Source organism: Hemiscyllium ocellatum, chromosome 8 (assembly GCF_020745735.1).
Source record: "Hemiscyllium ocellatum isolate sHemOce1 chromosome 8, sHemOce1.pat.X.cur, whole genome shotgun sequence".
Classification (NCBI taxonomy): Eukaryota; Metazoa; Chordata; class Chondrichthyes; order Orectolobiformes; family Hemiscylliidae; genus Hemiscyllium; species Hemiscyllium ocellatum.
The window spans coordinates 118221257-118236567 of record NC_083408.1 but is presented as its reverse complement, the minus strand read 5'-3'; the positions used below and the strand labels follow the sequence as shown (position 1 = coordinate 118236567).

The following is a 15311-nucleotide window of genomic DNA, read 5'->3' as shown; positions in this document are numbered from 1 at the left end:
GGAGAGGTGAAGGGGTGAGAGGTGAAGGGGGGAGAGCTGAAGGGGTGAGAGGTGAAGGGGGGAGAGGTGAAGGGGGAGTGGTGAAGGGGGGAGAGGTGAAGGGGGAGAGGTGAAGGGGGAGAGGTGAAGGGGGGAGAGGTGAAGGGGTGAGAGGTGAAGGGGGGAGAGCTGAAGGGGTGAGAGGTGAAGGGGGGAGAGGTGAAGGGGAGTGCTTAAAGGGGGGAGATGTGAAGGGGGAGAGGTGAAGGGGGAGAGGTGAAGGGGTGAGAGGTGAAGGGGGGAGAGGTGAAGGGGGGAGAGGTGAAGGGGGGAGAGGTGAAGGGGGAGAGGTGAAGGGGGGAGAGGTGATGGGGGAGAGGTGAAGGGGGAGAGGTGAAGGGGGGAGAGGTGAAGGGGGAGAGGTGAAGGGGGAGAGGTGAAGGGGGAGAGGTGAAGGGGGAGAGGTGAAGGGGGAGAGGTGAAGGGGGGAGAGGTGAAGGGGGAGAGGTGAAGGGGGAGAGGTGAAGGGGGAGAGGTGAAGGGGGGAGAGGTGAAGGGGGGAGAGGTGAAGGGGGAGAGGTGAAGGGGGGAGAGGTGAAGGGGGAGAGGTGAAGGGGGGAGAGGTGAAGGGGGGAGAGGTGAAGGGGGAGAGGTGAAGGGGGGAGAGGTGAAGGGGGGAGAGGTGAAGGGGGAGAGGTGAAGGGGGAGAGGTGAAGGGGGAGAGGTGAAGGGGGGAGAGGTGAAGGGGGGAGAGGTGAAGGAGGAGAGGTGAAGGGGGAGAGGTGAAGGGGGAGAGGTGAAGGGGGAGAGGTGAAGGGGGAGAGGTGAAGGGGGGAGTGGTGATGGGGGGAGAGGTGAAGGGGGAGAGGTGAAGGGGAGTGCTTAAAGGGGGGAGATGTGAAGGGGGAGAGGTGAAGGGGGAGAGGTGAAGGGGTGAGAGGTGAAGGGGTGAGAGGTGAAGGGGGGAGAGCTGAAGGGGTGAGAGGTGAAGGGGGGAGAGGTGAAGGGGAGTGCTTAAAGGGGGGAGATGTGAAGGGGGAGAGGTGAAGGGGGAGTGGTGAAGGGGGGAGAGGTGAAGGGGGAGAGGTGAAGGGGGGAGAGGTGAAGGGGTGAGAGGTGAAGGGGGGAGAGCTGAAGGGGTGAGAGGTGAAGGGGGGAGAGGTGAAGGGGAGTGCTTAAAGGGGGGAGATGTGAAGGGGGAGAGGTGAAGGGGTGAGAGGTGAAGGGGGGAGAGGTGAAGGGGGGAGAGGTGAAGGGGGGAGAGGTGAAGGGGGAGAGGTGAAGGGGGAGAGGTGAAGGGGGAGAGGTGAAGGGGGGAGAGGTGAAGGGGGGAGAGGTGAAGGGGGAGAGGTGAAGGGGGAGAGGTGAAGGGGGAGAGGTGAAGGGGGGAGAGGTGAAGGGGGAGAGGTGAAGGGGGAGAGGTCAAGGGGGAGAGGTGAAGGGGGGAGAGGTGAAGGGGGAGAGGTGAAGGGGGGAGAGGTGAAGGGGGAGAGGTGAAGGGGGGAGAGGTGAAGGGGGAGAGGTGAAGGGGGAGAGGTGAAGGGGGAGAGGTGAAGGGGGAGATGTGAATGGGGGAGAGGTGAAGGGGGAGAGGTGAAAGGGGGAATGCTGAAGGGGGAGAGGTGAAGGGGGGGAGAGGTGAAGGGGGGAGAGGTGAAGCATGGGACATGTTCCTGGCACGGTCAGGAACCCTGTCAACCAGAGAGTGGGGAACCTTCTGTTGCAGCAAAGAGATGTCAAATCCCAAGTGTTGGGATGGAAGGTGATCTCATCTCTGTGACAGTGAAATAACGTTGGGTGTGATGGTATTTTGTTGACATAGCTGTGGAAGGCATTAGCCTGACAATGAACACTGACTGTAGAAAGTAGAAGCAGACGTACGCCATTCAACCCATCAAGTCTGCTTTTCCATTCAATGTAATTTCGATAATTCTCCAGTCCATAATCGTGCCTTTTTTCCATAACCCTCAATTTCCCTTCCTGATTAAAAATCTGTCCGTCTCAGCCTTGAATGTACTTCCTGACCCAGCCTCGACAGCCGTCTGTGGGAAAGAATTCCACAGGTTCACCTCCCCCAACCCCGAGAGGAGAATATCCTCTTCATCTCTGTCTGAAATGGGTGACCCTCTGGCCAGACACTCTCCCACAGGGGAAGCAACCTTGCTGCACTGATCCTGTCAAGTCCCTCAAAACCTGTTTTAATAAGGCTGCCTCTCATTCTTCTCAACTCCAATGGGTGCAGACCAAACTACTCAACCTCTCCTCACGAGGCAGTCCCTCCACACCTGATAGTATTCTCTGAACTGCCTCCAATTCCATGTATATGTTTCCATCGATAAAAGGCACCAAACTATTGACAGTCATAGAATTGTACAGCACAGAAACAGACCCTTCGGTCCAATCTATCCATGCCAATCACATATCCTAACCCAATCTAGTCCCACCTGCCAGCACCTGGCCCATATCCCTCTAAACTCTTCCTATTCATATCCCCATCCAGATGCCTTTAAATGTTGTAGCTGTACCAGCCTCCACCACTCCCTCTGGCAGCTCATTCCATACACGTACCACCCTCTGGGTGAAAAAGTTACTCTTCAGGTCCCTTTTAAATCTTTCCCCTCTCACCTTAAACCTATGTCCTCTAATTTTGGACTCCCCAATCCTGGGAAAAAGACCTTGACTATTTACTATATCCATGTCTGTCATGATTTTATAAACCTCTATGAGGTCACCCCTCAGCCTCCAGGGAAAACAGCCCCAGCCTGTTCAGTCTCTCCCTGTAGCTCAAACTCTCCATCCCCAGCAACATCCTTGTAAATCTTTTCTGCATCCTTTCAAGTTTCACAACAACGTTCTGACAGCAGGCAGACCAGAACTGAACGTGGCCATATCAGCGTCCTGTACAACCACAACATGACATCCAAACGCCTGTATTCAATGCTTCTGATCAAAAAAGACAAGCATACCAAACAGCTTCTTCACGAGCTGTGATGACACGACCTTCAAGTAATTATGAATCTGCACCCTCAGATCTTTGTATGACAACACTCCCCAGGACCTTACCATGAAGTGTATAAGTGCTGCCCTGCTTTGCCTTTCCAAAATGCAGCATCGCACACTTATCTAAATTAAACTCCATCTGCCAATTGGTCTCAGCCCTTTGATCCATCTGATCAAGATACTCTGAGGTAACCTTCTTCACTATCCATTCCACCACCAATGTATAACAGACCTGCTGTGCTTTTCCAGCACCACCCTCTTGACTCTAACAGCAAGAACAGGCACGGTCAGGTTAATGAACACAGTGGGACTGGCAGTCTGAAATCTATTTATTTAATGCAAGGAGTATAAAAGGTAGAGCAGATGAGTTTCGAGCCTGGATTAGTATATGGAACTACAACGCTGTAACCATTGAGAGGTCAGGACTGGAAGCTCAATGCTCCAGGGGTTCAGGCAAGATACAGAGGGATATAAAAGGGGTGGGGGAGCTGCATTACTGATTACAGCTACAGTAAAAGGGGACACCTGGGAGGGCTCACCCAGCCAGGCCCTAAGGGTAGAACTCAGGAATAAGAAAGGTACAAGCACTTTGTTGGGATGATACAGGCCTCCCAATAGCCAGTGAGAGATAAAGGACTAGATAGGTAAGCAGGTCATGGTAAGATATAAAAACAACAGGGCCGTTGTAGTGAATGATTTTAACTTCCCCTAAATTGACAGGAACTCTATTTGTGCCAGAGCTTAGGGGGAGAATTTGTTAGATGGATCCAAGAGGGATTCTTGAAACAATACATTGCTAGTCCAGTGAGTGAAGGGGCAAGACTCGAATTTGTACAGGGGCCCAGCCAGGTGGTCAATGTTTTACAAGGGGAGCATTTTGGGAGCAGTGACCATAATCTGGGCAGCAAAAAGGAGTGGGAAAATGGGGTGGAGTAATGGCAGATCGAGTTTAATCTGGGTAAGCGTGAGGTGATGCATGTTGGGAAGTCAAATGGAAGGTGTAAACAGCAAGACACTCAGGAGAACTGATATTCCCAGGGACAATTTCATAGCTCCTTGAAATTGGCAACACAAATGAATGAAGTAAAGAAGGTGTATGGCATCCTTACCTTCATCGGTTGGAGCACTGAGTGTAAAAGCTGGCAGGTTGCAATCATATAAAACGTTAGTTAGGCCACAGCTGGAATACAGTCTGCAGTTCTGGTCCCTATACGAGAGGAAGGATGTGGAGGCTTTGGAGAGGGTGCAGAAGAGGTTTACCAGGATGTTCCCTGGATTGGGGTGTATTAGCTCCGTGGAGAGGTTGGATTATTTTCACTTGAGTGTCAGAAGCTGAGGGATGACACTGAAATTTCAGATCATAGAAGCCCCACAGTGCGGAAGCAGGCCATTCGGCCCATTGAACCAACACCCACCCTCTGAAGAGCATCCCATCCAGACCCACTCCCCTACCATATCCCTGTAACCCTGTAATTCCCATGGCTAACCCGCCTAGCCTGCACATCCCTGGACACTACGGGCAATTTAGCACAGCCAATCTGCACATCTTTGGACTGGAGGAGGTAACCCACACAGACAGGGGGCAACCATGCAAACTCCCCACTGACAGTCACCTGAGGGTGGAAGTGAGCCCAGCTCCCTGGTGCTGTGAGGCAGCAGTGCTAACCCCTGAGCCACCGTGTCGCCCCGATAGAAGTCAGTGCTGCTTGGCCTGGCTTCGGACACTGCTGTCCTGTGAATGGGTGAAGAGAAAGATGTGAGGCCTGAAACCACATTGTTGTCATTCAAAGCTGAGAGTGAATGTTACACACAGCCGCTGGCAATAGCTGGGGAAACAATAAGCGGAGTGGAGTTGTTGCTGAGTGTCAGTGAACAAGGACTGATGGTCTCTCACACAGGAAACCAGCAGATTGAGAACTAAAAGGACATGCACATTTCAAAAACTCAGGATGAAATTCGCCTCAGCTCAGTAATTTGGAATGAGAAACAATAGTTACTGAATCAGCGATGTGAGAAGTTAATTAAAGTGACAGTTGTAGTTGAGGCTGCCACTCCATCATGCAGTGAATATGTGAGCAACTCACTCCCTGCTGCTTCACTGAGTCGTCACCAACCCCAGCTGGCAGCCACCAGCGAGATGTGGATCCGATTCCATCCGTTATCAGCCACTTGGTGAACCAGTCTTTTTAAACACTGCAGCTGAAGTAGCTATCAATGTGTTCAGAACACTTCAAACACTATTAACCTACACACAGATCACTGCTCATGTTATCTCACATCCCCTGGTACTTCCCTTCAACACACACACGAAGACTAACTGGAAATCTCATTACCACATTAGTGCTGTGACATCCTTCCTCATGAACACTGATCAATATTGCACATCCAACACACAGTGTCACACAGCTTCATCCTTTCACTGCAGGGTCAGGGGTCCAGCTTACCCAGCAAGATGGAGGGGGCAGTGGAAACAAAACACCATCGGAGGGTCAGTGCTGAGGGAGTGCCACACTGTCGGAGGGTCAGTGCTGAGGGAGCCCCGCACTGTGGGAGGGTCAGTGCTGAGGGAGCCCCGCACTGTGGGAGGGTCAGTGCTGAGGGAGTGTTGCACTGTGGGAGGGTCAGTGCTGAGGGAGCCCCGCACTGTCGGAGGGTCAGTGCTGAGGGAGTGTTGCACTGTGGGAGGGTCAGTGCTGAGGGAGCCCCGCATTGTCGGAGGGTCAGTGCTGAGGGAGTGCCACACTGTCGGAGGGTCAGTGCTGAGGGAGCCCCGCACTGTGGGAGGGTCAGTGCTGAGGGAGTGTTGCACTGTGGGAGGGTCAGTGCTGAGGGAGCGCCGCACTGTCGGAGGGTCAGTGCTGAGGGAGTGTTGCACTGTGGGAGGGTCAGTGCTGAGGGAGCCCCACACTGTCGGAGGGTCAGTGCTGAGGGAGCCCCACACTGTCGGAGGGTCAGTGCTGAGGGAGCCCCACACTGTGGGAGGGTCAGTGCTGAGGGAGTGTTGCACTGTCGGAGGGTCAGTGCTGAGGGAGCCCCGCACTGTCGGAGGGTCAGTGCTAAGGGAGCGCCGCACTGTCGGAGGGTCAGGGCTGAGGAAGAATACTGCAAAAGAGACAAAGTGGGAGGGGGACAGGGATGGTTTGACAGAAAGAGCTAGACAACGTGGGAGAGACATTGATTTAGAGCTATGACAGACAAGACAGATGGGATAGCAGGAGAGATAAAGTCAGGGATGGAGAGAGAGAGAAAGAGAGTGAGTGAGAGAGAGAGGATAGAGTTATTAAACAAGAGATTGTCAGACACAGCATGAAAGACAGATGTGGGAATGTGTTTAAGTGGGAGAGCAAGAAAATGAGACATGGAGGGAGAGTGAGAGAGAAACTATTTGGGAAGAGACTGTGTGAGACAGTTAGGGCAAGAGAGAGTGTTATACAGGGAGAGAGAGTGTGTCAGAGATAGATGAAGGGGTAGAGAGAAAAATGAGTAAGGGAGAAATACAGAGGAAGAGAGAGACTAGGGAAACAGAGAGAGAGAGACGGAGAGACAGAAAGAGAAAGAATAAGAGAGTGAGTGATAGACAGGAAGAGGGAGAAAAAGAGAGAGGTATAAGAGAGATTGTGAAATGGGGAGACAGTGAGAGCGTGTCAGTGAGAAAGGGAGAGAGCAGATGTCAGGTAGAATGAGTGAGAAAGGGTGAAACAGAAACAAATAGAGAGAAGCAGACAGATGGACACATAGAGAGTGAGAGAGAGAAATAGAAGCAGGGATAGAGAGACAGTAGGACAGCAGGAGAGAGAGGGAAAGATAGGAAGAGAGAGGGAAGAGAAGAATTAGAAATACAAAGATACAGGGAGAGAGTGAGAGAGACAGACTGGGAAAAGGATAACGGACAAACTGTCAGAGAGAGAGAAGTAGGGATAGATAAAGAAGAGACGGAGAATGAGATGGGAGAAAGAGAGGGGAAAGAGAGGGGGAGACAGACAGACATAAAAAGCCACAGAGACAAGGATACACACACTATCTATACATATAAATATATATATACATAGAGAGAGAGAGAGAGACAGACAGACATAGACAGAGAGTGACAAATGAGAGTGAGATTTGAGGGAGAAACAGACAGTGAAAGGGAGAAAGTAGCAGCAAAAGAAGAAAAATAGATCATGGTGGCTCAGTGGTTAGCACTGATGCCTCACAGCACCAGGGTCCCAGGTTCGATTCCAGCCTCGGGCGACTGTCCGTGTGGAGTTTGCACATTCTCCCCGTGTCTGCGTGGGTTTCCTCTGGGTGCTCCAGTTTCCTCCCACAGTCCAAAGATGTGCAGGTCAGGTATACTGGTCATGCTAAATTGCCCGTAGTTGTTAGGTAAAGCACAGCAGGTCAGGCAGCATCCAAGGAGCAGGAGAATCCTGAAGAAGGGCTTATGCCCAAAACGTCAATTCTCCTGCTCCTTTGATGCTGCCTGATCTGCTGCGCTTTTCCAGCAACACATTTTCAGCTCTGATCCCCAGCATCTGTAGTCCTCACTTTCTCATAGTTGCTAGGTGCATTAGTCAGAGGGGGTGGGTTACTCTTTGGAGGATTGGTATGGATTTGTTGGGCCGAAGGGCCTGTTTCCACACTGTAAGGAATCTAATCTAATCAAATTACGAAATTGAAAAAAATGAGAGAGAGAGAGAGAGAGAGGGAGACAGATGGAGAGATGCAAAACAATGCCAGGGAGTATGCAGCTGCAAGGTGAGACTGGGATCAGCCAGTGAGCACAGTTAATTGTATCTTGATGACTATATGACACGGTGAGCCATTCCTTACAACAATTCTACAGCCTCCTATTCTGTAAAGCTCCTGGTGAGTGTAACTGACCGGAGGCGGCTGCATACTGACTATCGGCTCAGACTCCAGAATGTGCCAGCATTAAGCCAATGCTGCCCTCTGCTGTAAGATACGGACTGAATATGTGTTGAAAGGAAACCAATTCCCTTTCCATTCTCACACTGCAGCCGAGAAACAATCCAAACCAAGCAATCACTCTCACACTTACAGTACAGGAAGGAGCTCGTCTATCTATTCAGTTTGCACTGCCTCTTTGAAAGCAATATCAAATTCATTCCAATGTTCTGCCCTTTCCCAACTTACTCACACATGGGGGTCAGTGAGTGGGTACAGCACGGACCTCTGGGGGGTCAGTGAGTGGGTACAGCACGGACCCGTGGGGGGTCAGTGAGTGGGTACAGCAATGACCCGTGGGGGATCAGTGAGTGGGTACAGCACAGACCCCTGGGGGGGTCAGTGAGTGGGTACAGCAATGACCCGTGGGGGGTCAGTGAGTGGGTACAGCGCGGACCCGTGGGGGGTCAGTGAGTGGGTACACCACGGACCCGTGGGGGGTCAGTGAGTGGGTACAGCGCGGACCCGTGGGGGGTCAGTGAGTGGGTACAGCGCGGACCCGTGGGGGGTCAGTGAGTGGGTACAGCGCGGACCCGTGGGGGGTCAGTGAGTGGGTACAGCGCGGACCCGTGGGGGGTCAGTGAGTGGGTACAGCGCGGACCCGTGGGGGGTCAGTGAGTGAGTACAGCGCGGACCCGTGGGGGGTCAGTGAGTGGGTACAGCGCGGACCCGTGGGGGGTCAGTGAGTGGGTACAGCGCGGACCCGTGGGGGGTCAGTGAGTGGGTACAGCGCGGACCCGTGGGGGGTCAGTGAGTGAGTACAGCGCGGACCCGTGGGGGGTCAGTGAGTGGGTACAGCGCGGACCCGTGGGGGGTCAGTGAGTGGGTACAGCGCGGACCCGTGGGGGGTCAGTGAGTGGGTACAGCGCGGACCCGTGGGGGGTCAGTGAGTGGGTACAGCGCGGACCCGTGGGGGGTCAGTGAGTGGGTGGAGCACGGACCCGTGGGGGGTCAGTGAGTGAGTACAGCGCGGACCCGTGGGGGGTCAGTGAGTGGGTACAGCACGGACCCGTGGGGGGTCAGTGAGTGGGTACAGCACGGACCCGTGGGGGGTCAGTGAGTGGGTACAGCACGGACCCGTGGGGGGTCAGTGAGTGAGTACAGCGCGGACCCGTGGGGGGTCAGTGAGTGGGTACAGCACGGACCCGTGGGGGGTCAGTGAGTGGGTACAGCACGGACCCGTGGGGGGTCAGTGAGTGGGTACAGCGCGGACCCGTGGGGGGTCAGTGAGTGGGTACAGCACGGACCCCTGGGGGTCAGTGAGTGGGTGGAGCACGGACCCGTGGGGGGTCAGTGAGTGGGTACAGCACGGACCCGTGGGGGGGGGATGGGGGGGGTCAGTGAGTGGGGTCCCCACCCCATCCCCTTTTCTCAAAGACCGTTCCCTCCGTGACTACTTGGTCAGGTCCACGCACCCCTACAACCCACCCTCCCATCCTGGCACCTTCCCTGCCACCACAGGAATTGCAAAACCTGCGCCCACACCTCCTCCCTCACCTCTATCCAAGGCCCTAAAGGAGCCTTCCACATCCATCAAAGTTTTACCTGCACATCCACTAATATCATTTATTGTATCCGTTGTTCCCGATGCGGTCTCCTCTACATTGGGGAGACTGGACGCCTCCCAGCAGTGCGCTTTAGGGAACATCTCTCGGACTCCCACACTGCACCGCCCCGTGGCCCAACATTTCAACTTCCCCTCCCACTCTGCCGAGGACATGCAGGTCCTGGGCCTCCTCCACTCTCGCTCCCTCACCACCCGACACCTGGAGGAAGAACGCCCTTTATCAACCCTTTCCTGATGAACGGCTTATGCCCAAAATATCAATTCTCCTGCCCCTCGGATGCTGCCTGACCTGCTGTGATTTTCCTGCACCACCCTCTTGACTCTGACCTCCAGCATCTGCAGTCCTAACTTTTTTTCAAATGTGCGGTTCTGCACTTTGTCAGGAAGAATACAGGATTTCAATACTGACTAAATGGGGAAAGGCAGAAAGCTGCAGCACAGAGGATCGGGGAGCCCTTGTGCATAAATCATAAAAAGCCAGCATCCACATTCAGCAGCTAAAAGGGAAGGCCAATGGGTTGGTGGCCGTTATTTCAAAGGGAACGGAGTATAAAAATTGGGAAACCTTGCCAAAAGTATATCCGACATGGATCAGATCACAGCTGGAGTGCTGTTAGTAGTAACAATACTAAGGAAAGTGATACTGGCATTGGGGGCAGTTCAGAGAAGGTTCACTAGCTAATACCAGGTATGGACAGAGGGTCTTATGAGGAGAGGTTGAGTAGGTTGGACCTGTACTCCTTAGAGTTTAGAGGAATGAGAGGCAACTTTATTTAAACATACAAATATCTGAAATGCCTTAACAGGATAGATACAGAAAGGCTGTTTGCCCTTGTGGTACAGTGTAAGACCAAAGGGTATAGGATTGCTCATTTAAGTCAGTGATGATGAGGAGGGTAGAGAATCAGTGATATTCTTTACCAACGGGGCTGTCACGATTTTTATTCAGTAAGGGAATCAAGAGTTATGGTGCTATAGACCAGGCCAGATCCCCCTCAAAATATTTTAAGGTGGTAGCCAAGATGCTAACTTTTTCTTATTTGAAAGGCAAATGTGAAGTTCTGTGTCCAGATGCAATCGGATGGTCAAACCTTTCAACATTAAACCAAATACAACTTACTTAAACACTATAGTTAAAACAAATCCCAAGAAAGAGGGACTTAGCAACTCTATTGGAAAACTCAATGGAATAATAGATCCAGTAACTAATACGAATTAACTGTTCCAGTACAGTGACAGCCCATAAACACACCCCTCAGCAAAAAGGAAAGTTCAGACAGATTCTCACATGCAGTTCTCCAATCCAGGAGGAAAAAAGCATTCAGAGAGAAGTCAGAGAGAGTAGCAGCCAGGAAACATTCACTGAAACTTCCAACTCTGTTGAGACCCCAATAGCTTCTGATGTTACTGAGAAACCAAAACCCAGAGATCTTCATCTGTGAGAGTTGGCCACACCCATTCAGGCTGCATTAAAATAAACCCAAGGCCTCCCAAGCTGTTTACTCAAGTGGTAGTCACTACCTAGCTCAGACCCTCTCATTCAATCTCACTCCTAAAATAAACCAGGACAAAATAACTTCTACAAACGACAGCCTTGTCCCAGTGGGGAAAAGGCAGAACGGTGGAGTTGAGGATTATCAGATCAGCCATTATCTCATTGGATGAGGACCAGACTTGATGGGCTAAATGGCCTTCATCCACTCCTACATCTTATGATCTCATGGTCAAATATCAGCAGAATGCTCACCTAGAGGAAACATAAAAACTGAAGCTGACTTTGCACTCATTGGCCCTTGAGCAATAAACTGTCTAACAGTGCTGGTGGTGCTGCCTATTTAGGTATAGATGTGTCAGATTGACTGGCAATTCTCATCTTTTGTGTTTTGAAGAAGTAACCAAGAGGATTGATGAGGGCAGAGCGGTGGACATGATCTGTATGGACTTCAGTAAGGCATTTGACAAGGTTCCCCATGGCAGAGCGGTGGACGTAATCTGTATGGACTTCAGTAAGGCATTTGACAAGGTTCCCATGGGAAACTGATTAGCAAGGTTAGATCTCATAGAATACAGGGAGAACTAGCCATTTGGATACAGAACTGGCTCAAAGGTAGAAGACAGGGGGAAGTGGTGGAGAATTGTTTTTCAGACTGGAGGCCTGTGACCAGTGGAGTGCCACAAGGATCGGTGCTGGGTCCACTATTTTTCATCACTTCTATAAAAGATTTGTGAGCTTAAGAGGTATAGTTAGTAAGTTTGCAGATGACACCAAAATTGGAGGTGTAGTGGACAGTGAAGAGGGTTACCTCAGATTACAACAGGATCTGGACCAGATGGGCCAATGGGCAAATGGAGTTTAATTTAGATAAATGCAAGGTGCTGCATTTCGGGAAAGCAAATCTTAGCAGGACTTATACACTTAATGGTAAGGTCCTAAGGAGTGTTGCTGAACAAAGAGACCTTGGAGTGCAGGTTCATAGCTCCTTGACTCACCTTCTCTCAGCCGAGTATAAATACCTCCTTATTTCTCCCTTTTTTTTAGCTTTGACAAAGGGTCAGTTAGACTCAAAACATCAGCTCTTTTCTCTCCTTACAGATGCTGCCAGACCTGCTGAGATTTTCCAACATTTCTCTTTGGGATTCAGATTCCAGCAACTGTAGTAATTTGCTTTTATTGAGTACAGGACCTGGGAGGTCATGTTGCAGCTGTACAGGACATTGGTTCGGCCACTGTTGGAATACTGCGTGTAATTCTGGTCTCCTTCCTATCGGAAAGATGTTGTGAAACTTGAAAGGGTTCAGAAAAGATTTACAAGGATGTTGCCAGGGTTGGAGGATTTGAGCTACAGGGAGAGGCTGAACAGGCTGGGGCTGTTTTCCCTGGAGCATCGGAGGCTGAGGGGTGACCTTGTAGAGGTTTACAAAATCATAAGGGGCATGGATAGGGTAAATAGGCAAAGTCTTTTCCCTGGGGTGGGGGAGTTCAGAACTAGAGGGTATAGGTTTAGGATGAGAGGGGAAAGATATAAAAGAGACCTAAGGGGCAACTTTTTCACACAGAGCATGGTGCGTGTATGAAACGAGCTGCCAGAGGAAGTGGTGGAGGCTGGTACAATTACAACATTTAAGAGGCATTTGGAAGGTATATGAATAGGAAGGGTTTGGAGGGATATGGGCTGGATGCTGGCAGGTGGGGCTAGATTGGGTTGGGATATCTGGTCGGCATGGATGGGTTGGACCGAAGGATCTGTTTCTGTGCTGTACATCTCTATGACTCTATGTGTCTATGATTCTATAATGTCGATTATATACATTCACATACTAATGATGAACTGGCTGCAGTGTCCATACAGGAGCAGGTGTTAATGCTGAAAGAAATGATGGTCATTTGTATGTCACCAGTTACAAAGGACAATAAGAAACCTCACCACTGAACCTGTTAGAAGTTAGCAGGATTCTCAAAGCATGATAACATCAGATACATATTTATGCAACAAATTAAACCTATAATATACAGGAGAAATATAGGACAATGGAGGTTCTGGTGATGTGGTCAGTAGAAGTGATCAGATATTGGTTCCTAGAGGAGCCAATGGTGTGTGAGTGTTGGCACCTATATGTGTCTTACTTAACAGAGTCAGCTAGATCCCGCTGGTGTTTCCCAGACCTGAAACTTGTGTTGGAGATGAAGAATGCAGCACAGTATTCCCTAATAAACCTATGTCCAGTCAGCAGGGCCACATTTCAAAGTCCTCAATAAAGCTGTCATACACAGAGCAAGCAGAAACTCTGGCTGAAATCAATGCCCACCCTCCACTCCAAGGGGAGCAGGGCTCATGCCACTTGAAGCACCTCTGTGCCTGGCTCAGTGCTTTACCAATATCAGCACACGCCATAAGACAGCAAAGAGTAAGCAATAGGAGTATAGGGCCACTCAAACCTGTTCCAGCATTCAAACAATCTTTCCACTTTCCTGTCCTCTCCTTATATCTCTTGATTCCATGAGAGATCAAAATCTCAGTCTTGAATATCGTGAACACCCTGGGTTAGAGAATTCCAAGTAGACACCTTTTAAGGAAGTTATTTCACTTCCTCCCCACCGAAAATGATTCGGCCCTTACCCTGACACTCTGCCATCTGTTCTAGATTCTCCGGCTGTTGGTATGGAATGGATCGGGATCCCTCAGAGTTCGGTTGAACTCAATGAGATCTCTCTTTTTTCTAAATTGCAGAGAAAATTGACTCAATTTACTCAGCTTCTGATCCCAGGAACTAACTTATAGAATGTTGTTAGAGCTGTACCCATCCAGGCAAGTGGGGAGTATTCCATCACACTTTTGATTTGTGCCTTGTAGATGGTGGACAGACCTTTGAAGACTGGGGGTGGGGTGGGGTGGGAGATGAAGGGGTTTAGGAGGTGAGTTATTTATCACAGTGTTTCTAGCCTTTTTACAGCTGCTGTATTACATGGTAAATCCAGTTGAGTTTCTGGTCAACGAGGGATTCAGTGATGGCAATACCATTGAATGCCAAGAGGTGGTTTTAAGTTTGTCTCTTATTGACGATGACCATAGCCTGACACTTGTGTGGTGTAAATGTTACTTGCCCCTTGTCAGCCCAAGCCTGGATATGTCCACATCCTGTTGCATTTGAACATTGACTGCTTCAGAATTCAAGCAACATATTCCTTTCTATCCAAATATTACCCATCCTTATCAAGGACTTCATGAAGCCTGGTAATCATCGCTGAATTTGTAACTGAACAAGCAAGTTGCAACTCTTTCATTTTAAAAAATCAAAATTCCTTCACTGTGTCTGTCTGTGAGACTGAGGGAGTTAATGATCAAAGGAGTTTGAGCTTAGATATTAATTAGATATTAATTAGATAGACTTGTTGGTTATCTTTGTTCTGCTAAGAAGATACATTCCTAAGAATAAATTGTTAATTTTTGTTTAAGTTATAAACTTTGTGTTCAAGATCTGAGTGATTTTGAGGATCACTGAATGTTTGAGTTTCACATTGTAAATTCAGTGATAGTGAGGCTGATTAGGTTTGGCTTGCTGTCCCTGTACTGTAACAGGAGTAAGATTCCAGCAGGTTTCTCATGAAATCAAAATTGTCTGGAGTGTTCAGCTAATCTATCTTCAGCAGAGGAGGGAAACTCTTTAACATTCTTGAGTATTTGCCACTTACTTGGATGAACGAGGGGTATCATCTGCCCACCCTCCTTGACGGCGTGCAGGTTTGCTTGTAGGACCCTACAATAAAAGCAGAGCAGTCTCATTAGCTGTGTTACTTATCAACAGAGCACAGTGCAACAAGAACGTGTCTGTGGAACTGAACGCAAGGGAAGTCAGTGTCTATGAAACCGTACCCGAGGGAGATCGGTGCCAAAGGAACTATAACCCAGAGGGTGCCAGCATGTGTCAAACTGTACTCCAGTGAGAGTCAGCATGTGTGGGACTGTACCCCAGAGAGAGTCAGCATGTGTGGGACTGCACCCCAGTGAGAATCAGCGTGTGGGACTGTACCCCAGTGAGAGTCAGTGAATGTAGGACTGTACCCCAGAGAGAGTCAGCATGTGTGGGACTGTACCCCAGAGAGAGTCAGCATGTGTAGGACTGTACCCCAGTGAGAGTTAGTGTATGTAGGACTGTACCCCAGAGAGAGTCAGTGAATGTAGGACTGTACCCCAGAGAGAGTCAGCATGTGTGGGACTGTACCCCAGAGAGAGTCAGTGAATGTAGGACTGTACCCTAGAGAGAGTCAGCATGTGTGGGACTGTACCCCAGAGAGCGTCAGCATGTGTGGGACTGTACC

At 50.2% G+C, this 15311-nt stretch overlaps 1 protein-coding gene across 2 annotated transcripts in view; it reads right to left on the bottom strand.

Annotated features, from left to right (window-relative positions):
- Window positions 1-15311, bottom strand: part of LOC132818020 (intraflagellar transport protein 43 homolog B) — a 91532-nt gene that overhangs the window by 36758 nt on the left and 39463 nt on the right. For both annotated transcript variants that reach the window (XM_060828613.1, XM_060828614.1), the window contains exon 3: window positions 14685-14749. In XM_060828613.1, the coding sequence (XP_060684596.1) occupies window positions 14685-14749 (65 nt within the window). The remainder of the gene's footprint in view (window positions 1-14684; window positions 14750-15311) is intronic.